A 24,991-nucleotide genomic window follows, 5' to 3' on the forward strand; every position below is an offset into this window, starting at 1 on the left:
TTCTTTTCCAGTAGAAGGTTAAAATTCTGGTAACAAATTTAACAAATTTTTAATGCTATGTGATTTTCCTGCTATAGTCGTTTCTCTGTATGGTATTTTTACCACTTGAAACATCTTAATCTTAAGAATTATTATAGTAGGTGTGATAGTGGAGGAAGAAGATATGTATTCCCATGATGGTTCTATTTCCTACAGCTACGAGACAGAATTTTAATTCCCTAAAAGAGATACAGAATTTTACAAAAACGCAAAATTTGAACTCTCTATTCTTCAAGCATTTCTAATGGAAGTAGAAAAAGCAAGCAGGTTAATATATATATAGTCTTTCTTAGATAATCCATTATTTTACCTATTTCAGTCAAAACTATTATGCTGCAACAGAAGATACTGCAATCTAAGATTTATTGGTACTATTTTTTGATACTTTTGCACCTTATTTGAAACATGGTGAGAGTGTTCTGTGGCTAAACTTCTTAGTACCTTTAAAATACTTTATTCTGTGAAGGATTTTCTCTTAAGCAAATAAACTTAATTACCCCAGTGAAATTAATTGCCCATTTAAAAAATAATGTGCAGAGATATAACAGATAGCATAATTTTGTATTAAATTTGAAAATACCTGCCTTTGGATAACAGTGCACATTATATGGTCATGTGATTTCCAAGAATGCAATTCATGACATCGGTTTTAAGATTGTTTGATTTTAATGAAGCTGACTTTGTAAGAGGTCTTTGCTCCCAAACTGCTTCCTGGAGAATGGAGATAAACCTTTGCTATATCTCACTAAAACTACTTTAGGTCATCTTTGAATTATTACTTATGGTGAGCTGAGAGATTTTCCAGGCTTTTTATTTATATTACTCTTATCTCACATTTTGAACATTTTCATTTAAAAATCTAGTGTTTACAAAAATAGTTGAGGTAGTAATAATTCCTGAGTAGCAATGACAGTGAAGGACTGGGCAATATGCTATTGTGGACCGCTGCATAATGCAGTTCATATTACAGATTCCAGCTGTTGACAGCAGTTAAGTGTACATAGAGTTTACTTGATGTGATAACATAGTTATAAGCAATTAAGTTTTAGGTTGCTATTATCTTGTATATGTGGGGAAAAAAAGCATTAGCATTTTGACAGATTTCTTGTCAGGTATTTAGCTACCAAGTAAAACTGATTTTGTGGTCATTCTGCAGAGCTAAGGCTGAGAATTTTAAAGATTATTGTGAAGCTGTGTCTTTGGAATGCATGCTTTACTAACATTTTTGGTTTTAATGTGTGTAAAAAGTATGCTACTAGTTGAGAAATCTTTTGACTATGGGAAAACAGACCAGCTGTTCCTTCCTTTTAATGGTATAATTTAACTTTTAATGTTATATTTTACATTAACATCATCACAGTAGATCTATGTGTACATTTTTAGGAAGATAGGTTGTCCCCACCTTAGGTACATAGTCCTGTAAGTTAGAAGGACCTTTCCCTGTAAGTTTCCCTATCTAAAATCCAAATAGTATTTTATCCTAGGAAAGCAGGAAATTGGATTAAGGTGGGGTACACAGTAACACATGTCGAGGAAAGCTTTGTATTTCTGCTGAATTGACACTTAAACTAGTTTTAAAATTAATTTTCACAAGAAAAATCAGAAAGTAGCCAAGTAGTTACCAGGTGATATTTTGCTGCTGTAATATGTCAGTTTCAGAAATGGAGAGGAGTTTAAAAGAAGATGGACAGCAGCTGATGTGACTTTTAAATTAAAAAGAGTCCTTTTATTGCTAATATGTTAGAGGTAGCATGGAATGAAATCATTTTCAAGTTACCATTGATCTTTGTAAGTGGTATGATAAGAACAGCTCTGTGCACTACAGTGATACAATTGGAATACAATCCATTTTTCATCAGATAGATTTATGATTTTATTATACCTCAGAGAATAAACATAATAGTATACAGCATATATATATTTTTTAAAATAAAACATTGTGTAAAAAATTATGATCCAAAAGTGTGTAAATCACCTGAATGCTCATTTATTGCCTTCCAACTGAATGGCTTTTGTAAAATTGTGTAACACGACAAATCAGATGTGCTTTCAAGCAGTTGAATTGCCTTCAGTATTTTTGTACTCTACTGATTCTGTTTCGTGCTGTAAGAAAAAAAACACACAAAAACATAGAAAAAAGAGACCATCTGTGCAAAATTGTTTTATTAGTAAGTTTAAAGGCAGTAAGTGGTTCTTTCAGTCGCTGTTATATAACAGAGCTCTTATTACACCTCAATGTAAACTTTATTCTTACAGCAGTCTGTAGAAACAGATGAACTCTCAAAACCATTGTCATTGTTAGCCAGTTTTAGATACAACGATAATCTAGGGTTATTCCTCAACCTGAAGTTGTATTTGTAATTTTGGTCTTTCTCCTCACATTTGCTTTGACTTTAATTGTTTATGAAAACTGAGCCTTTGGAATTTTTTTTTTACAATTAGAGGATTAAGAATTAATAAGAGTTAATATTTGAGCAATCCATAGAACTAAACTTTCAGCTGCTATTTGATACTTATAGGCTGAGAATAAGGTACAGAACTTGAAACCGAGCTTGTAGTGCTTCCAATCTTAAGGGTTGGAAGTGACCTTGAAAGTTCATCCAGTCCAACCCTCCTGCCAGAGCAAGGCCACCCAGAGCAGGTTAGACAGGAACTCATCCAGGTGGGTTTTGAATGTGTCCAGAGAAGGATACTCCACAACCCATCTTGGCAGCCTGTTCCAGTGCTCCCTCACCCTCACAATGAAGAAATTCTTGCTTGAATTTCTTTGGAACTTCTTATATTCCATCTTATACCCATTGCCCCTTGTCCTATCATTGAGAAGAGCCTGGCTCCATCCTCTTGTCACTCACGCTTTATATATTTGTAAACATTAATGAGATCACCCCTTAGTCTTCTCTTCTCCAAGCTAAAGAGAATTCTTTTTCAATTACATTGCATATAGCAGTTTAATAGTTATGCATTATTAATATTTTTTGTTTAATTGCTTTTTATTAACACGCAGTGGTGCTAAGGCATCAGCAATGACCTCATGAGGCTGCCTGTAGATCATGGGAAATTTTATTGATATTTCCTTTTTTACAGATCAGCTTTCATGACATAAAGCAAAATGTTTGTATCTTCAGGAGACAAAGGGTAACAATGAAAATGCCAGTGGGAATTACACAGTTAAAAGTCTTTCTTAAAGATTACTTACTTCTCAAAGTGTACCAGAGGTACTTTGATATACAGGTTCCCAAATGATATGACTAATTTTGTAAAAAATGCCATGGGTATTTATTAGTCAAGCTTTTAAATGAATAAACATGATAGTAACAAAGAAATACTATGTTAGTGTTTCTGTCTTCAAAAAGCAGTGCAAATATTTCATTATTTAAAAAAAAAAAACCTGTTCTGAATAAAGACATGTAAACTGGTTCTAAAAGCAGATCTTCAGCATAAGTAACATGAGGTTTAAAGATAATTTTACTTTATAGCTGAGCAGTTTAATTTAACCAATCTCATTGTCATTTTATGGCTGTTCCATATGCTATGTGAAATAAATTGAAATGGTGCTTGTTAGGAACTGAAAGGAGTTAAAAGATGATCCTTCAACTTACTCAAAGTAATCTTAGGCAATGGAAAATTATATATGGTGACAGCAGCAGCCCTCATTGTGATACTGTGCTTTTCAAAATAATGTTGTATTGGTATGACAGTGCTTACACTATCAGTTCTATTACAGTACCTATTTGTAACTGTCCATTGATGCTGCATCCCTTAAAAAACAGTCCCTCCACATGATTAGATTATTCCTAAAAACTGCCAATAACTTAACAAATAAGAACAACTGGGAGTTCTCAAATCGCCTCTCTACAGTGGGAATACTTACCAAATGCTATCAACATGCTACTCCAAAAGAACACTGCAGTGTGGGCACAGATAACAGAACTTTGCTTAGTTTGTAAGAAAAACAAAACCCTTGCTTTTAAAAAGGAGTAACTGTGTCAGGGAAATAATTTTCACTGGCATAATGGTATACCAGTCATACTGACTACAAGTGTTGATGTTCCCACAAAGGCTCAATGTGCTTCTTGTGTGGGATTAAAGATTTCTTTCTTGAAAAATCAGTTTCACAAAAATCCATATGAACGTTGTTATCAGATTTTTTTTTTTTTTTTTGCTGCAGAGAAAGGTTGTTTTTTTTCTTTGAGCTTTTATATTCCACTCCTTATTTAGTAGTTTGGTGACTGATTTTTTCTGTTTCTGTTTGAAGAGTTCCACAAAATGAGGTGGAATCATCTGTGGAAGAAAAAATAATTGGGGTGTGTTAAATACTGGGACACTATCTAATGTAAGTCCTTGTGTCACAAACTGCTAGAGATGATGAAAATATTCTGATAAATCTTTTTTTTTTTCTTGACATTTTTTGTTCTTCCATGGTATCTCCTAATGCCTGCTGTCAGAGACATGGAGAGACCAGGAACAGCCATTCTAATGTAGTTCTAAGAGGCTAAATTCTAACAGAAGAATTAAATGTCTTCTAGTTAGGTCAGCAATGTCTCAATTTTATGCCACATCTTATCGTTAAGATTTTGTGTTTCAGAGGATGTTTCAAAAAGCATACATATGGAGCACAGAACCAGTTACCAGTAGTAAATAGGCGAAAAGCATTAAGTACTGAACTATGTCTGATTTTGCTACTGTATTCCTGATTTAGATAGGGTTGCACACAGACATGGCTGTGTTTTCTGTTTACTGCATATGATTTTAAGACAATTTACATTCCCATTGTACATGTATATTGTCAGTTGACATCATCTTGGTTGATGCCTCAATTTGTTTAAAAAAAGGAGCTTATTTACTGCACTGAACTTAATAAAATGTATTTGTAGTTAAACTTTAATTAAAAAAAGGATTATTTGGAGGAAAAAAAAGCAATTTAGCACTTTATATTGCTTTTTGTAATTGTACTTTTAAGAATAAAATTAATTAAATACACTAGGCATATTTTTTACTTCAAAGTTATAAGTTTTGTTCACAGTTTTTAAAGAGCCAGAACTTTCATCAATAAAACAAGAAATCAAAGTCTCGTTTTCCCTATGCTGATATGAAATTACAAAGTTTAAAATACTAACCTAGCTAGTGAAGATAATTTTAATTCTTTTTGGTAAAAGATTTTTTTGTTTAAAATTATTTGCTTTCTGAACTTAGATAATACAGCTTAAAATGGTTTGGTTTTTTTTTTCAGAGGTAACTAAATTCCTAAATATGTAATTTAATGATATCATTCATATAAAGGAATACGTAACTATAATTAACCATGTTCTTATAATGCAGAGTGCTGGCCAAATTGTTTCTGAGACCATGTTTACCTACAGTATGCTTTACGTGAGCAGGATAAAAATACTTTTATCCAATCAAGACTAATTTTGATCATCATTAACTTTTTACTTTATTGAGATAAAGGGATAAAAGGAACAGAATTGTCATGATTTGTACTTACAGCGAAGGCTTCTGAAACTTTTTCACCTAATCCGCTTACCAACTGGTAAAAATTGCCAAAATATCTGCTTTTGGGAAGGCTGTAGCCTACTCATAGCTTGTAGTTTATTGACTTGCACATGATTCATATGTCAAAGATAAGTGTGAAAACTAGTTCAGAATTGAGGCAAATTGGCACAGACTAACAACAATACTCCCTTTTATAATGCATGCTGCTGTAATCTGCTCGGGATGTTTGAATAATACACATCAGCACACCACAATAAAAGCCTTTCATAGTGTTCCAGGAACCAAGGTGTATGAACAAGGCATTTAGTTTCATAGTCCTGAGAACAGGTTTCACAAGTTAAAAAGATACATGCCACTCTTTTGTCAAGTTTAGAATTGGTATTCATGTGTGGACTATCCCATCAGAAACCTGAGTAGGCCACAGGCAGAGAGTGATTTCATGGAGGTCCTTTGTGGTTCAGAGAAAGCCTTTTGATGAGGGGAAATACATGTTTCAGTGTACTTCATTTTGAGCTAAGTCGTGCTCAGGAAAGTCTTGGGACTTTTGCATTAATTTTATAGAAGTGTTTTACAGGCCACTCATGTATCCACAGAATCACAGAATCTTAAGAGTTGGAAGGGACTTTGAAAGATCATCTAGTCCCACCCCCTTGCCAGAGCAGGACCACCTAGAGTAGGTCACAGGAGAACTCCTCCAGGCAGATTTTGAATGTCTCCAGAGGAGACTCCACAACCCATTGGGCAGCCCCTTCCAGTTCTCCCTCACCCTCATTGAAGAAATTTTTCTTTGTGTTTCTTTGAAACCTCTAATGTTCCAACTTGTACCTGTTGCCCCTTGTCCTATCATTGGACATCATTGACAACAACCTGGATCCATCCTCCTGACACTCACCCTTTACATATTTGTAAACATTAGTGAGATCACCCCTCAGTCTCCTCCAAGCTAAATTGCCCCAGGTCCTTCAGCGTTTCATCAGAAGGGAGATGCCCCGCTCCATCATCTTTGCAGCCCTGCACTGAACTCTCCCCAGCAGCTCCCTGTCCTTCTTGAACTGAGGGACCCAGAACTGGACACAATATTCCAGATGCAGTCTTACGAGGGCAGAGTAGAGGGGGAGAAGAACCACTCTCGACATACTAACCACAGCCCTTCTAATACACCCCAGGGTGCCATTGGCCTTCTTGGCCACGAGGGCACATTGCTGGCTCATGGCCATCCATAAACCTCCAGGTCCCTTTCCTGTATTCTACTCTCTAAGTGTCCATTCTCCAACATGTACTGGTACATGGGGTTATTCATAAGTTTTTAAAGTTTTTTCTAGATTTTAACATTACTTGGAGTTAATGAATTTGGTTGGAGTTACTGAATTTGATTACTGAAGATATTGCAGCTGAAAAATGTGATGGCTGCATTTTGATAAGAAGAGATATACTTGATATGGTTTACCTTATGTCTTTTAAGCATAGCACCAAACATCCATAATTCTTGAGTACAGTTAAATATGGGAAAATAAACTGTTCAAAATTACCTTTTTTTTATAAGTTGTGTACTAATAGGTTTGGATTTTTTTTTCTGTTGCTCAAAATGCCACACTTTTTCTGCAGTTACTTTCTTACGATTGTCCTCACGTTTGATAATTGTAGTGTTTTAAAGAAACAAAAAAGCACAAAGCAAAACCTGTCATAGATGATATGTGTTGATGGCATACTCAGAGAAAAATAAACTTCTCTCTTTTGTGCTTGTTTTAAGTAACTTAAAAACAAAAGGAAAATGCAGATTACTGTTTATCTCAGACTTAATTTAGTGTGATTGCTTGGGATTTTTCTTTTTGTTTTGTTTTATTTTATTTTTTAAATGCCAACACTACCTAACAGACTCAGTTCCCAAAGGTGTGAATGACACTGATTTACTTTATTGCTGTTGATCAGAATGAGACAGCTCATAGGAATCTGTAAAAAAATAAACCACAAATCACTCAAAATAGGAGAAAATCCAATAGAAAATGAAATAAATACTTCTTCCACATCCTGAAAAAAATACTACAGGCACAATTAGATGAGAAAGAAGAGGCAGTGGGTGATAGACAGAATGGCTTTTCATCATTGATTTCTTGTTACAAATTGGTATGGATTAGTAGTGTTTAACACATTTTTTAATTCATATTCCAAGCAGATTATATTTTTAACAAAAGTATTTTCCTCCTCAAAGAAGATGTTTCATGGAAAGGTAATCTTTCCAACTGGGGAAGTCATGGACAAAAGATTTAAAACTTTACTCAAGGTTACCTATTAAAATAATTTTCCAAAAATTGCAAAACTAAAGGTCTCTAATTTGTTATTTTGGTCACAGCTTGTAATATACTGAAAGATTTTTATTTGTTTTCTAGTTTCTTCCTTCTTCTCTCATTTTCTTTTTTTTCCCCTTCCTGTTCTCTTTTCTGGTATTCTTCTCTTTTCTTTTGCCGAAACTAGTCAAGTTTGAAAATGTTACAGAGTAGTTAAACAGCCATACTTCATCTCCTATAAAGAGGTGAGTGGCAATAAAATAGACAAGTTTATAGTTTACTTGATGTCATGGAAGTAAAGTGATCAAAAAATATCTGACATTGACATACTTGTAGAGTCTCATCTAATCCCATAACTTTACAGAGACCAAAAGAACTAGATTTTAGTTTGTGCTAAATCTTGCATTCCTTATCAACTCTAAGAACGTAAATGGAATAACTAATATACTCCAAAGTAAAATTCAAATAGTAATGAGAATCACTTTGCACTTCAATAAACCAGAACTGGCATCAGTCATGTTGGCTCTGTTTGTATTAAACCTAGATCTGCCTAGATCTACTCAATATTGTTTTTCTAACTGAAACCGTATAAAATATTAAGCATGGCTCTTTAAAAAAAAGTAATTCTGAAACACTGAAAAAGAGGTTTTTTAGGGAATTATATAGAGTTAGGTTGTTTCTGGAGTTTGGTTTGTGGTTTTTTTATTTTCACATAAGCATCTGCATAAATAGAAGTAATTTTAAATATTCAGTTGTTCTTGTGACTTTTGCAGCTAAAATCCCTGTAATAACCATATCAGCCATATAAACACAATAAACATAATTATGATTCTAGATTACTGTTAAGGAATGGATCAGCTCCTTGCAAACAAACTGTTTTCTTTCCAGTATTCTAATGACAAAAACAAGAAAGAAAAGATCTGTTTTCTCAGCACAGCTGACTAAAATTCTTTTCAGCATTTTCTGTGATATCAATGGATCTTTAAGAAGTCATTAATATGTTATGTACTAAAAAACAACTGCTGATTGCTAAAGGAGCAAAATGACACATTCACCTTTGAATACGGTAGTTGATTCAGTTTATATTCTCTGCTTTAGCTAATTAAGAACCAAGGACCAGATCTTAGGTTGGATGATATCTCATTCACTAACTACATTATTAAGAATGCAAGATTTTTTGCAAGAATTGAGGTAGTACTTACTAAGGATGGTACAGGAAATTTTTTTAGGTCTACCTCAGCTACATTTAAATGTTAATCCTGCAAATTCAGGCCTCATTTTGTGAGAGTAATGTAATCTATGAAGAAAGAAGTTTAAGTTGAAGCAGTTTTTCTTTTTGAAATATGGAATATATAAAATATATGACTCTCCAAATCATTAAAAAAAATCCTGTTTTGTTTTGTTTTTTTTAGCATAGAACAGTGTCTTAAAGACCTGCAATCAGAAGTAAATGAAATATGTTCCGATGAAGTACTACAAAGTACAACTGACTGCCTTCAGTGGCTAAACAATTGCAATTTTAGTTCTCTGAGGCCTTCTTCTACACAACATGGAGAACTTATGGAGTTCCTTCGGACCCTGGTAAAAAATTGTTTACTAAAGACTTTAATATTTCTGAAAGTCAGTTATATGACGTGGGGTAGGGGTGGGCTGTGAACTTAGTTAGTTTCCTCATTTCAGTCTTCACTGTGGTGAGGATTTATTGTAAAGTGTAATACTGCTTTTATGTTCACAGCAGGATGTTATGTTTCCTTTTGATCATGTCTTAAACAGACAAACTTGGGACAATATCTTTTCACTGATACTGCTGCATGTTCAGCACTGCTTGGACTGTTTCATAAACATATGTTGGTAGCAAACATTTGAAGCTACTGTCTACAATGAGGCTGTTACTGTTAACTGCTTGTTCTTACTTGTATCACTGTTAATTTACCTCATCTAATACAGATTACTGTTCTTTATTCATTATTCAAGCATTAACTTCCTACTTACTTTTTCTAGTTAGAAGTGCAGGAGCTACATTCATTGTCCTAGAAAGTTGTACAAAAAATTATAACATAAGTTGTACAGAAAGTTGTGGCAAAAAATCAAATTTCACTTCAACAAAAAAATTACATAATTTTAAAAGTCATTTTTATCCACAATTTTTATTAGAACTTAGCTTTAGAATATATCTGTGAAAACTGAACTCAGTAAAACTGAATTGTCTGGATAAGTGACGATAAGTAAATGACAGCCCATAAGTTTATATGTAAAGTATGCGTATCTGTGTCTGTATGATGTGCATATGTATGAATGCCAAGATAAATAAGCAGTACTCAGTGGATTGTTCTTTGTCACATCCATGTCATGATTTAGTCGTAGGACATGAACACTGTTGGACTAACATTGACTATATTGACAGAGAAGTGGAGTATTTTCTCCTTTGGGATTGTCTCCTGGATAGAGCTCAAGCTTCATCACATTGCTGTTGGTTTTAACTCTTAAAACTAGATGTTGATCTTTCAGTTGCCCTCGAACCCACTGTTTATTAAACAGTATCAAACAAGGAAGTAACCTCTAGAAACACCAGGTCTTTAATGTTCATATGCCAAAGAAGCAATTTTGTCCTCTTCTAACACAGTTTATCAGTATGAATGTTGCTGTCAGTGTTCACTCAAGGGTGTCAGAGATTTCTACATGTCATACTCTATGTAGTCAAAATGTGAGAATCCCAGAAAATGCAATCTTATGAAGGCTTTTGTTATTCTCGTCAGTCCAGTTAGATCCTTATTTAACACCCCCCGGAAGAAGGCATGGTCATTCCCTGCCTTCTTCCCTCTCAAGGGGAATATTAAGCCATATACCTGAACACCAGGTGGCGATATCTGTTTGGGAAACATCAAGATGACCCCAGCTTTGGAGTACTGCGGGTTTGTCTTTTATATAACATGCTTTCTAGCTGTTCAGCTTTCAAGAAGCATATTGACTGCATGATGGCCTGGCTGTGGGCTGTCAAGTCCTATGAAGCCTTTAGAAGGGCTCTCCAGAAGGCTATCAAAGTTTGAGAAGCTTTAAAGCCTCAGTTCTGTACATCTTATCAGGAAAACATCTGTGAAGCTCAGGAACTAGGACATTGCTGCTTCTAGGCTCACGGTTTCTTAGATAATCCAACCTGTTGTGTAGATGAAACTACAGATGAAATGTGTATATGTATTAGCATAGACAATCCATCGTAAGAAATTTCACTTGCAGTAGATAATCCTTAGCTCTGTAAACACATGTGCAGTAAATTATTTTCAGTATATTCAACATTCATGAAATTATTGCAGTCAGACCTTTCTGAAATGTGTATCTCCATTCATTGAACTTATTAATAAGTTGACTTAATTTCTCACTTGCAGGCTTTAAGTATCATATAATATATCTTCAGTTACAGTAACCTTTCTTCTATTTCAGGACAACACCATAGTTCATTGTTACCCCTTATTATATGTGTTTATTTTGTTAGAGTTTTTGTTTATCTTTTAAACTACTGGAGTAATTGGAAAAAATAGTGCAAATTCCTGTATGTATTGGCTGAGGTGCTGTATTTGGGTTTATTGTTAGCATGACATTCTCATGCATTTAGGAACTCTCAAGGAAATATTGAAAGGGACTTCACAAAGCCTGAAAATGTTACTTAGGTGAAATTCTGTCATTCTGTATACTGTTTTGGAATTCTAAATATTTAAAAGCTGAACATGTACATGACTACATCTTAATTAACTTCTGTTCCTGCTAAACCCATGACAAAATCTTTTTCTGACAAAATCTTTATCTCATTATATTTATTTGTCAGTGTGATAGGTGATAGTTGTAGGTAGTAGTCTAGCAGGTAGACCACAAATATTTTCATTTATATTGTTGTCACTTAATTTTCCATGCTCATAAGAGAACTTTTTTTGCTTCTCTAAAACCTTTGGATACTAATTTGTATATTTTTCTCATGAATAGTTTAGGCATCACCTTTTGAAGTATTTTACAGAATAATTTTCAAGTAGAAAAACCTGTGTCAATATAGGCAATGTTCAAAGAGACTTGATGACACTGTGTTTTCAGAGCTTCAAAGTTCACTTCAGGGGCTCTTTTTCTGAGTTAACACTAAGTCTAAGATGTCATCTGCAATCTCCCTATTTTTAATGCTTTAGTAAAAGTTGCAAAGGGCTTGAAACAATACTTAGATTCATGCTGTCTTTCATGAATAAAAATGTTTCTGCTTAACCTTAAAAAACAGCAGTAGAGATTTGCCTGGAAGACATTTTGGATTCATCGTCCAAAGGCATCAGCTGTATTCACTGTTTTGACAGCTTCTCTTGTTTAGTTTATTTCAGAATACAGTATTCGAGCATGACTCATTTAAAAAAATAAAATTAACTTTTAAACTCTAGAAGTCTGCCTGTGGAGACTTGACACAAACACAGTGGTTAGTTATTAGAGTTTCTGTTTACACATTGAGTCATATTCTCTTTGGGGACACAAAACTGTATAGAATATGTCAGGAGACAATAAAAGAAAATCAGATCAGTCTTATGTATATGTATACTGATATGTATGATTGAAGATTTTAACTAGCTGTACATATTTCTGTCACATTCTCATACTTTTATAGTGTGATATTTGACTGATAATTTCCATTATTATTCTGCCTTCCAAATGTGTTTCCAGCTTGTAAGTAAAAAAATTCATAGGAAGCATTCTGAAATAAAAATGTAAAAGAGAAGAAAAATAGCTGGTCTGTTATGTCATAGAATCATAGAATGGTAGGGGTTGGAAGGGACCTTCAGAGATCATCTAGTCCAACTCCCTTGCAGAAGCAGGTTCACCTAGATCAAGTCGCATAGGAACATGTCCAGGTGGGTCTTGAAGACCTCCAAGGAAGGAGACTCCACAACCCCTCTGGGCAGCCTGTAACCCATATAGCCAAGATGTATTTACAGGTTGCTATATTGTTATCAGTTTGCATATTGGTTTGGCATGATGCACAGCTTCTTATTCTACTGCACTGTGTGATCTAAGCCTGTTAATTTCTTAACAAGTTTTCAATGTTACTTCTTTAAGAGGGTCCTAGGAAGACCATTTTATCCTTGGAATGGCCATTTTGATGTTTTTGTGCTGAGACAGAAAGCAACAATGATTGATTTTATAAATAAAATTATTTTATTAATAAAACTTGTAATTGCTTGTATAAATCTTATGTAATTATTGTACCATTTTCTTTCAAAGATGTATGTGTGGATCACAATAAACAGGCTACCAAGGTTTACCTAGTGAGCTTTCCAAAGCTTCCCTTTGAATTGTAGTTTAGAATTGATCGATAAAAGAAGTCGAGAATGTTAGGAAGATAGGAAGAGGAATGTGAGGTATTGGAGCAGGTAGAAAAGGAGATTAATTGGTGTATAAATCCATGGGAAAACAGGCTGGGTTATTTCTGTTGTTTATGCAGCAATTTGTTTGAGTCTCTTATTTTCTGGTAAGTTAACATTGGAAACAATTGGTACTCTAGCATGAAGCTATTCACTTTATGAACAAAAACTAACAAAACATTTCTGAAATACTGTCTGATTTACCTTTGTTAGCAAACCTTACTGAGGAGTGAGCAAAATCAAGAAGAAATGATACTTCACTTCCTTCTGGATCTCTCTAGTCAGTGTGGTGTTTCATTTCCCTGTACGCCAAGTGGGACATCTTCTGAGTTTTGTGAGTTAACATCTTCCCTTTATGCCATTGAGGATGATTCAACTATGGATGTGAAATCTCTCTGGGATGATGTGCGACTGCATCTTCGACGATTTTTGGTAAATAAACTGCAAAGTCAAGAAGAGACAAATACTCTTGCTTTACAACAACAAATGGAGTTTAAAACTCAGTGCATACATCAACTTTTGTTTCTTTATCCTGAATCAGAAGTCTTAACGAGGTACCAAAATATGCAGAATAAACTGGTTAGTGATCTTCTACAGAACTGTATTTTGTCTAGTTGCGGTGAAACAAATTTTGATAAGGTGGTTCATGGTTATCAAAGTTCCATACCCACACTGTGCACAATGATAAAAGAGGATTTGTATATACTAAGTGGAACAATCAATCCTTCTTCATCATTGAAGTTTATTAATGAAACTTATCTGGATACCATTACTGAAGAAATGACAGTTCTTCTTGAAAGACTTTGTGAGCTGCAGTTCAAAGAAAATGCACTACATATAGTTAAGGCAAGCAAGATTTCAAAGAAGCATAGAGGAACAGTTCATGCTGTGGGTTAGTAGTCTTATTTTATGTTCATTCTAGTTAGATATTATTTTAATGATACTACCTTTTTTTTCAGTATGATTGTTTCCTGTGAAGAGAGAGGCCTGAGATTATTAATTATATCTTTATGTTTTAACCACGTTGCTGCAGTTGAATAATAGACTGTGGCAGAGTTGTGATGAGAAAGGTTTTCAAGTAAAGGAGAGCATCTTATGATGTATATAGGAACCTCATTATAATTCACTGGATAACATTGTCATGGTTATTTTTTTCAGTCCAACATTCCAACTGTTGAAACATATAATGGAATAAGAACTATTTCATGAAAATTTTAAAAAAGAAGCACCTCTTCAGTCTTTTACCCTATTTCTTTTCAAATTGGCAGAAGTTTAAAGAAAATTGTAGGAAAGTCCATACAATAATTTAACGATAAACTAGACACAGATTCATACATCAGAGTTGACCCGAAAAACTACTATGCAGGTTCTAAATCTAAAAAAAAAAAAAAAAAACCTAGTCACTGAAGTTTTCTACTCTTGTGAAAGTACGGTAAGTTAATGCTACCTGGTCATTTCTTCTAGGTAATTTAAGGCAAGAAAGGAATCTGTTATTGATGTGGTATTTTCTATACTTTCTTTTTGAGTTATTGAGTCTAATATGCTAATTTCCAACGGGAGGAATCAGCGCTTTAGAAAAAAAAGCATACAGAATAGAAACTTTCATAACATAATTGCATGATTGTATGTAATTGCTTTTTCGATGCTGAGATTTGAGCACTCCTCTGTGCAAGAGCTATTTGTTTAAAACTTTGCCTTCTATAAAGGTGAAGTAATTTGCAGACAGAAAATATGAGAAGTTTAGAATCATGTAAAGAATAAAAAAACAGAAGATAACTCTTCAGATTGTACAACATACACAAAGGATGAGTGAGATAATTATTTGCCAGACTTACAGGAAAGCCAATTATACTCTTGGGAGTTTTTAAATCAATATACATGTTAATGTAAATCAACTAGAATTTTCACTGAAGAAATGCAGAAATAATTTTTCAACAGGAGCTGAAATATGAAGGAATATGTGAAACGTGAAAGAGACAGTAGGAGAAAAGGCGTATAGACAATGTGAAAGGATGAGAAGTTCAATGTAAAGCTGACATATTAGTGGGATGGAGTGTTGGTGGGAAACAAGAAGTAGTGTCAGAATAATGCTGAGTTGTGAAATAAATGACAAGAAATATATCTTTGAATCACATAGTGAGATGGGTATAAGTGAAATCATTCACTGACAAAAGAATGACTGCTAGGGAACTAGAAGTTTGTAACAATTTTTCTTTCAATCTCAAAAAAGCACACAAAGATGAGGAAGTTCAGTTATCTCCATTTTACATCTAAGACATTGAGATTAAAGTGACCATTAAGATGACTGTCTAAAAAACCCACACTTTAATTGCTTCTAGATTGCAAAAAGAAAGAGAATAGTCCTTCAGTCCATTAAGATCTTAATTTCTTATCTTAAATTTTATTTGAATTGTGTCTTTACCTTTCTTTTTTGTGCCAGCACATGTATCAAGACAGACATCCAGTGCACAATTGTACTATATGACCATAAAAACATAAAACAATGAAGATATACAAAGTAAATGTTTGGACCTGCTTGCAGCTTTTAAAACATTTATTGTAATTAATTTTAAGGAAAAAAAAAAACCCTCTGTATTTTATATATCCCATAGAATATTTTGGTTTTATTCAAAACTGTATTAAATGATAGGTTTTCAGACACAGAGGCTGTCCCCTCACAACCCATAAAATGTGTTTAGAACTAGTGTTTGTTAATATAATTTAATCTTCAAAATTACCTTCTTCACAGCGGCTGTCATGCTCATGTCTCCATCTCTTCACTGTGTAGTACTTCATGTAATTTTACCTCAAGAGTAAGATATGAGAGGCAAGCATTGATTTGCCTGAAATTGCTCTTACTAGTTTTCTGGAGAATCAGACTGTTCTAGAGGATCTGTGGTTATAGACTACAGGCAGCCAAATGATAAAGTGACAATAGTGAAGGCAGCAGGCTAGAGCAAAATAGAGGGTCAGAGTTGTGAAGTTACATAGGTTGGTTTAGTCTGATTTTTTATTAAATTTTATGGACATATCATAGCCTATTATTTGGTAATTGTAATCAACGGAAGCAAAATTTATACTTTTATAATTACCAAAACAATGATTATTCAATATTGTGTGTGAGCTCATATGTGAAGCATCTTCTCTGAAAGGAAATTTCTCTCATATAAATGTTTGAATATACTACATTTGTACCACAACAAGTCAGAAAAGGACACTTTTCCTTTTAAATTAAAGTGTTCACAAGGTAGTTTACATTGAAATAACTGTTCTGGAAAAAAATCTACCACATATTTCAGTAGGTTTATAGTGGTAGACAAGTTCTTAGTGTCAAATGGCTTCTCCTTGGAACTCTTATTAAATTCTGATAGCTTTGCTGCCCTCTCACAATTGAGAGTGGAAGTCTATATTCATACGTAAGTTAAGTTAAAAGACTGCCTTAATAGATTTCCCTGACATTGATACCCCATTTGCTGAGTATCAAAAAACAAAAAGAATGCTGGAATATGGAGAGAAGGGGAGAAGAGGAATGAGATTTTCCTAGCTGAAAGACAATTATACCAATGTCTTTCTTATTTTTTTATGCAAGTTGTCTCTGCCCAATGGGAACCACCAAACTAGAACATTTCAGAACAGAAAAATAGTTTAGTCTGAGGCATTCAACTGGGACTATTATCCCAGAGGTGAAAAAAGAGTTTATGTTTACTTAATCCACCCTCAGGGAAATGTGGTTTTTGGTTGTTGGAAGATTGTTGAGTTTTTTTCCCAAGAAGTGCTATCATTGATCCTACTATGTAGGAGGGAGAACAATAACAGACAGCAATGAAACAAAGCTAGAACCTCAGAAAACTTTATATAGATGACCTACTTCTGTTAGGGAAATATAAGTAGTCTATAACAAACTTTAATAGAGTTATAAATCTTTGAAATATATAAAAATACATTTGTGAAGTAAGTAATTAACATTTTCATACTTTATTAGAAGCTACTAGTCAAGTAATGAAATGAGATTGTATCCATTTGATAGAGAGTAAGCATGGTTTAAGAGAGAAGATGGTAAAATGGAATGTGAAAAGAGGGAAATTCTTTGGCCCTTGCATTTTTGATTGCCAATTCTACTGGAGACATGTGAGTTTACATTATAACTTGATTCTATTTGCAGCTAAGTCAGTGACATATTACCTTAAACAGTACAGGATTCTGCCATTAGTATTTAGACAATGTCATTTTAGTAACTTTTTGTCTAGCATGGGTGATAATTTCTATATGTATTCTCAGCACATCATCTGTGTTTCTAATATGCAGAATTCATATCCAAGGAAAATTCCCCTTGCCCTCCAATATTTTTTGTTACTGTTTTAGCGTTTCTAACATATTAATCATATGTGCCTTTGAAAAGTTTATGCCATGTTACACTCTTTTACAGAATCACAGAGTCTTAAGAGTTGGAAGGGACTTTGAAAGGTCATCCAATCCCACTCCCCTAACAGAGCAGGACCACCTAGGGACCTAGAGTAGGTCACACAGGATTTCACCAAGGTGGGTTTTGAATGTCTCCAGAGGAGACTCCACTACCCGTCTGGGCAGCCGCTTTCAGTGCTCCCTCACCCTCACAGTGAAGAAACTTTTCCTTACATTTCTTTGGAACCTCTTATGTTCCAGCTTGTACCTGTTGCCCCGTGTCCTATCATTAGACATCACTGAGAAGAGCCTGACTCCATCCTCCTGACACTCACCCTTTACATATTTGTAAATATTAATGAGGTCACCATTCAGTCTCCTCTTTTCCAAGCTAAATTGCCCCAGCTCCCTCAGCCTTTCATCACAAGGAAGATGTTCCACTCCATCATCTTTGTGGCCCTGCACTGAACTCTCCGCAGCAGCTCCCTGTCCTTCTTGAACTGAGGGACCCAGAACTGGACACAATATTCCAGATGCAGTCTTACGAGGGCAGAGTAGAGGGGGAGAAGAACTACTCTCGACATACTAACCACAACCCTTCTAATATACCCCAGGGTGCCATTGGCCTTCTTGGCCACGAGGGCACATTGCTGGCTCATGGTTATCCTGCTGTCCACCATGACCCCCAGGTCCCTTTCCCTTGTACTACTCTCCAAGAGTTAATTCCCTGACTTGTACTGGTACCTGGGGTGATTCTTTCCCAGATGCAGGACTCTACACTTGCCTTTATTGAATTTCATTAGCTTTCTCCTTACCCAACCCTCCAGCCTGTCCAAGTCTTTTTGAATGGCAGCACAGGCCTCTGTGTCAGTCACTCTCTCCAGTTTAGTATCATCAGAAAACTTGTTGACAGTGTCCTCAGTTCCCTCATCAAGGTCTTTTATGAATATCTTGAACAGGACTGGTCCTAGCACTGACCCCTCAGGGTCTCCACTAGATACAGGCCTCCAACTAGACCCTACTCCACTGATCACAACCCTCTGCCTTCTTCCCTTCAACCAGTTAACAATCCATCTCACTACTTGATCATCCAGCCCACACCTTCTAAGTTTTACTGTGAGGATGCTGTGGGAAATGGTGTAAAATGCTTTAGTGAAATGAAGATAAACTACATCCACTGCACTACCACCATCTACCCACCTGGTTACGTCAAATACACTAATAACATGATATAGCTGTTAACATTTTTAACATGGAAAGAATCGTGCAAACAGCTGGTTTTCAGCTTATCATGATTTTTTGCATCAATTTCTAATGTGATATTTCTCAGAAACTATTTTCAGAAAGTCTATCAAGTATAGATCATACTTACACATTTTGAACATTTTTTGTGTTCATTTACAAAAATGTTAAGTTAGTTTAATCAGGCTTACTAACATCTTTTAGATGAAGAAACATGTAATCTTGTAAGTGATAAGATATCAGCCAAAGGAACTTAAAAACCATAAAATTACACACATTTTATGTTTTAGTAGAAGGTTTTCTTTTGTTTTCATTATATATTTTATATATATATATATACAGAATGTAAATACATGCAGAGACTAATTAGCCTGTTTTTCAATTTCTTATGGTTAAAACTAAACAGAGATTAGATCTTTCAGATCTAAACTTGCCAGAGACTCCTAAATGGACTCTCAAATCAAATGGCAATAACTTTCTAGATATTACATTTTTTTTTAAAACCTGTGACAATACATAGCATGTTCATCAAAATCAGTAGCTGATTATTTTTAAGAAAATCTTTTTGCAAAGCAGAGGTATACTGAAATGATGTGAGATTGACTAAGTAAATTTTAGCTACAAAGTAATAGAATCATCATCACTGATGTATTTTACTGTTTGTATTTTATACATTTATTACAATATACTGTTCTCTTACTTATGTGTCCAGCAGGCTTTCTTTATGGTATTTCTCTCCAGAATATGACTAAATTCCATTATATTCTAAAGAGCTATTCAAATGCAAACTGTTAGTTAAATTGTGACGTTTTTAATTTATTATCTTTAATTATTCATTAATTCCTCAGGAATATGTTGTGTTCATACGCAACACCTAATGTGAATATGGCATATATTCGCACTCGAATAGAAGGATGCTTGATATTGTGTAGAGGTGCTGTGTTGGTGTAGGGAGGTTGAGATCAAAAAGAAAAACAGGCTTTGGAGTAACTTATTGAAGATAATTTTTGAACATTAAATGAAAGTACTTGATAAGGTAAATCTGATTTGAGGTCACATATCTTTATGTATTGCCAGCAACTTGCCGTCCAGCTAACTTGAAATACAAGTTTTGGTTTTCGCATATTTAACATAAATTTTATTTCTCCTATACATTAATGTGCACATGGCTTTATTTTCCCTAGTGTATCATTTCCTCCGTTTGAAATAGGAACCTTACTTTCATACTTGTTTTTATCCTTCCATTTAATTTAAATTCAGTCAGTTTGTGATCTCTTGAACCAGATTATTGTTATTGCCTACAACCAGCCTTCTATGATCTTCATCTTATCTATCAAAAATATGCTGAAAATATTGATATCTGCTGGTTTAGGGACTGATGAAAAATACAGTTTTTCATGCCTGGGAATAATTAATATTAAATAACTTCAGTATAATTTATTCTCCCATTTATAGCTGGAAAATAACTTCAGACTTGGCTTCCTGTAATTAATATTTATATCTTAGCACCTTTTTTGAGATTTCTGTCCAGATTACAATCTGTAGCAGATAGTGTATTATATTCATGTAGCAGTTAAAATTGCTTTCCCATCAGTTTTTCCTATCTGTAGTCCATTGGGGAAATCTGGCATTTTAGAAGTATTTGGAGGAAGAGGTGTCTCAGTCACTTGGTTTACTACTGTTCTGTCTTAGAATATCCTGTTTCATCTTTGTGAAGCACTAGTAAGCCATGGTAATGTAAAGTAGCCCATATGGATAACAGATTATAGTATCCAGTATCACATACTGTACCTCAGAAGTTGAATTTTAAAATGAAGCTAATGTACTTCATTAATGTGATATCTACTTGGCATCTTCTTGTCTCTTCTGTTTCTGCTCTCTCTGTCATTCTGCAGAGTGCCTGGTAACATAACTTTTACAGGAACAGGGTTTTAGGGGCCTATATAAAGCAAGATATGGAGCAGTTGCTGGAAAGAGTGGAACCTGTATGCGGATGGGCTTTACAGCTACTGGCTCCTTGAGGTGCACTGCACATGGTGATGTATGGCACGATCTTCCCCATATCTTACAGAGGTAGACTGAAAAGTCCTATGGTTTACATCCCTGAAAGATATGGAATTAATATGTATCAAGGAAAATCCTTATGCTTCTCTCTTATACATGTATAACCTTCACAGAAAACTTGAGGACATCAACAAAAATGACATGAATACTACACGTGGATTGAGTAAAAATACAGATGTTGTCATTAGTTTTTTTACTTTATGAATACCAAAGATTCCTAGTGTTGTATTATGAGCCAATCAATATTGTGATATTTAGTAGGTTTGATTGTCACCTATTTAAAATAATAGAGCAAAGAGTGTTAAGTGGGAATTTACAATAGGAAGCTAAAATGAAAAACCAGTGGACATAAAGATATAATGCAAATTTCTGCAGTTGTCTTTGTTCTTTGGGAAGCCTATAAAATTTTGACAGCCAAAACAAGATCATATTACTCGGGGGAAACAAAATAAATGTCTTTGCATTTAATATAGGAAATAATGTGTTTCATAGCCTCTTTGTCACATATTATTTATTTCTTACCCTTGCAAGTATTGTATTTGATATCTACTACACAATTATAGTAAATGGAAATACAAGTATTACCGAGGAGAAAATAAAACCATCTGTTTGAACATACAGAGTTGAAGTTTTAATAAAAAGAGGTACTCTTTAAAAGGCTATGTAAGCATAATACCCTAGGACCACAAATGTGCTTCTAGTGGGAGAATGACATTTTGGTAAATATTACCAAAGCATTAAGCTTTTTACTTTTTAAGCTTATAGTAGTGGGTAACAGTATCTAAGTTGCTGAAATGTCAATTTAACTGACAGATTTTCAAAGCTGGTAGTATGCCTGGATACCTTCCTTCTTTTTAGAGCAGTTGTTTGAAATTACTTAGGAAGCCCATAAAATTAATACAAGAAATGATTATTGAGTCTTTGTAATACTGAAAAGATGCCCATTCCAGAATTTTATTATCATGTTGTGAATTTAATAACTTAAATAATTGCTAACTTTACTTCATGCTTTTTTAGGTTATATTTTTTTTAGACTGTGCCCTAATGAAGTTCTTCTACTTCATCTCTTCAAACAGGCACTCAAATCTGGTTTCAACACCTATAGAGGTTGAAAAGGGCATACTTCATTCTTGGGGTATTTTTGCTTTCAAAATGTCCACAATTAACAAACTCCAACTAATTATCTTCCCTTTTGCTCTCTGAGCACACCTGGATGTTCTTCCTCAGTGTGAAGAGAGTATTTAGCTCACTATGCTTTCTAACAATTGCATTCTCCTCCCAATGTTAAAAGATGAAAGTGATTTACTCTCCAATCTTACACTTTATGAGTGTTCAGAGGTCAATTTGAGATTGTCTGTAGTGTTCTCTTTAATAATAGAAATATTTAATAATAATAAATTACAAAATCTGAGATAATTTCTAAGCTGGGCTTGTGTTTACTTCAGAATGTAGGTTTGTATTAAGAAAAATGTGTATGAACTGTAGCAGATAAGGCTTTTAAAATGTCTTTTAAAGAAGCTTCTGTAGTATTGATTGAAAAGAAAGTTCTTACAGGAGGCATTTCAATATGCATCAACCATCATGTAATCACAAGTTTATTTCATGGTCCTAGCTGTGATTTTTGTCGGGTTAGAGAATCTCTTCTGTCACAAAATTAGCATTCAGAGAGAAAATTTAACTTTAAAAGGGCAACATCATTTTAGTCACAATAGTTTATTTTGCAAAGAAATTATGTGTTTAAATTAGACGTGTTACATCCACAGGATGGATGTTACATGACAAATTAGAACGTGAATCTCCTTCTCATTGTGCCTTGGGCTTAGACATTTTTTAAAAACTCTCCATCTTCAAAATAGGGGCTGCCAAGTCTTCCAAGTTTTTTAAAAACAAAGTGATCAGTCATTTTATAATACTTTCCACTGCTTTTTCTGAATATAGCAAGGCAACAGAGATAGTCCTGTCTGTCTGATCTAGAGAGAACAAGAGTGGTTATAACCCAGTCCATCTTCTAAGTTAGAAATTTAGCAGGTAGTGCTCTGGAGACTTTTAGTACCCCTAAACATTGCGACTGTCTGGAGTTGGATCAGGTACTGGTCTCAGAATTTCAGGATGAGCTTGCTTTTCCTCAGTACGTTTATGAATTGATCGTTCTCTAAGACCCCAAAACTTTGTATTCAGTACAAGGGACAATGTACTGATTTGCTGTTCATATGCTAGGACAATCCAGCAATTTCTATAAGACAGAAATTAGGTTTTCTGTTAGGTGCAGTACTATCAGCTCATCTATAAAGAGGTGTTTTAAGAGTGCAGTCTCAGCTCAGGGGGTAAGAACCTATAAACGTACATCTGTGCGAACATTTGATTAAGCCCTCATTTGTATTCTAGCCTTTCTACAAAATGTTAAAAAGTTTTGAATTTCCAAACTTATTTCTCTAGAAGTTTTTAAATGACAGTGTCAGCCCTTTCTTCTATACACCTATATTTATTTCTGATTTTTATATTCAATGTAAAAGTAATCATGAGAACTTTGTGGTGACTTTGTCTAACTAGAGTTTTGAAATATAAAGAGATAGGAAGCAGAAATACAAATATTGGCTCCAACTTTATAAGTAATTTTTTTAATGTTTTCTCTTACTAGAACAAAAGCTGTCACTGTCTGCCTCTGTTATATATCAGATATTCCAAGGAGTAAGAGAAGCAAAAATGACAGGGGCACTTTAATCTATTATTTAAGGAAATACATAATATCGTGTGTAGACTACACAAAGAAATGATGAACATTTGATAGAAATTCCTGATTGGCTGAAAGTTCCTAACAATCCAGTTTTAATGGAGTGGGTCTGATGTAATGAACCTGTGAAACAATCTGTGAAACAACTTACCATTCCACTGTGAATGTAAATGCAAAGGATAGAAACAAAGCTAGCAGACATTCTTCTATTTGCAGACATTAAAGAAATTTAAATTGCATTAAAATAAATATGTTATTTACTATGTTTCCAAATACAAATTACCATTGTCTTTTATCAGCTAAGTATTTTAAATGTTTACAGGGAAACATACACAAGTCCTGTTTTGAAGCTAATATTCATGAGAAAGTTTGAAAGTTTGTGTTTCAGCAAACACTGAAAAAGAAGATGTGCATCTTATAGTTCTTCAAGGACTTCTCTGTTTCAAAGTAGGTGTCATCTCTGATTTGCTACAAGGGTCCCTCAGTTTTTATGCTTTCTTCAAACACTCTAGTGTTTTCTCTCTATGTGTGTGTGAAAACTTCGGGGGATGTGATGATTCCCTTAGCTCACAGCATTGTCAGAAAATGTTTGTGGAGCCAGTTTCTGAATTGGTAAGGCTAGAATTTTATTTCAGTTCCACTGGGAAATATTACAAAGAGTAGCATTTTGTTATAGGATAATTCTTGCAGTTTTCTAAAGAGGAGCTTTTGCTCGTAGTCAGTACTTCAGAAGGAGTTTCCTATTATAGAGTAATGCTTAAACACTGCCCTCCCACTAATAAATACTATAAATAATTGTAAATACAATCTGTCTACAAACTGTAAGGCCATTTCAATTAAAGAGAAGTTGAGAGAGTATCTGCTATGTCATTATTAAGAAAATTCTCAGAAAATGATGGGATACCAGCTGATAAATTCCTTCAATGGACCCATCACTAATTAGTTTTAATTCAGAGACTAATTAATTTGTTTACTTTTGAATTCTTTAAAATGTCATTGTCTAAGGGATACATGTGTTTGTAAAAATTAAGGAGTAGTTTGAGTCTCTGGTTTCAGAGCAAGCTGAGATAGCTATCTATGTGTAAAATAATTCGGTTAAGCAGTATTGCAGGGCACTTCATCCTCAGAGCACTTGAGGAAGTCTCTGCAATTCGTTCAACCGAGTTGTAAAGTAGCTGTATACTGTCAAGGAGTCAGATGAGTGAGATAATTTGCTCAAGATTACTACATAAATTTTGTGTCACAGAATGATCAGATGTTCTTCCAACCTGTATTTCAAGTGCTGCCCCATCCTTCCATCATTTGGTCAGTGAACATGATTTCAAGATTTATTTTTGACATGCTTATACAAT

The 24,991-nt window shown here is 34.3% G+C and overlaps 1 protein-coding gene across 1 annotated transcript in view; it reads left to right on the forward strand.

Moving 5' to 3' along the window:
• Positions 1–24,991, forward strand: part of KIAA0825 (KIAA0825 ortholog) — a 251,533-nt gene that overhangs the window by 36,940 nt on the left and 189,602 nt on the right. The window contains exons 4-5 of the mRNA XM_062018445.1: positions 9,230–9,398; positions 13,415–14,093. Of these exons, the coding sequence (XP_061874429.1) occupies positions 9,230–9,398; positions 13,415–14,093 (848 nt within the window). The remainder of the gene's footprint in view (positions 1–9,229; positions 9,399–13,414; positions 14,094–24,991) is intronic.

Source organism: Colius striatus, chromosome Z (assembly GCF_028858725.1).
Source record: "Colius striatus isolate bColStr4 chromosome Z, bColStr4.1.hap1, whole genome shotgun sequence".
Lineage (NCBI taxonomy): Eukaryota > Metazoa > Chordata > Aves > Coliiformes > Coliidae > Colius > Colius striatus.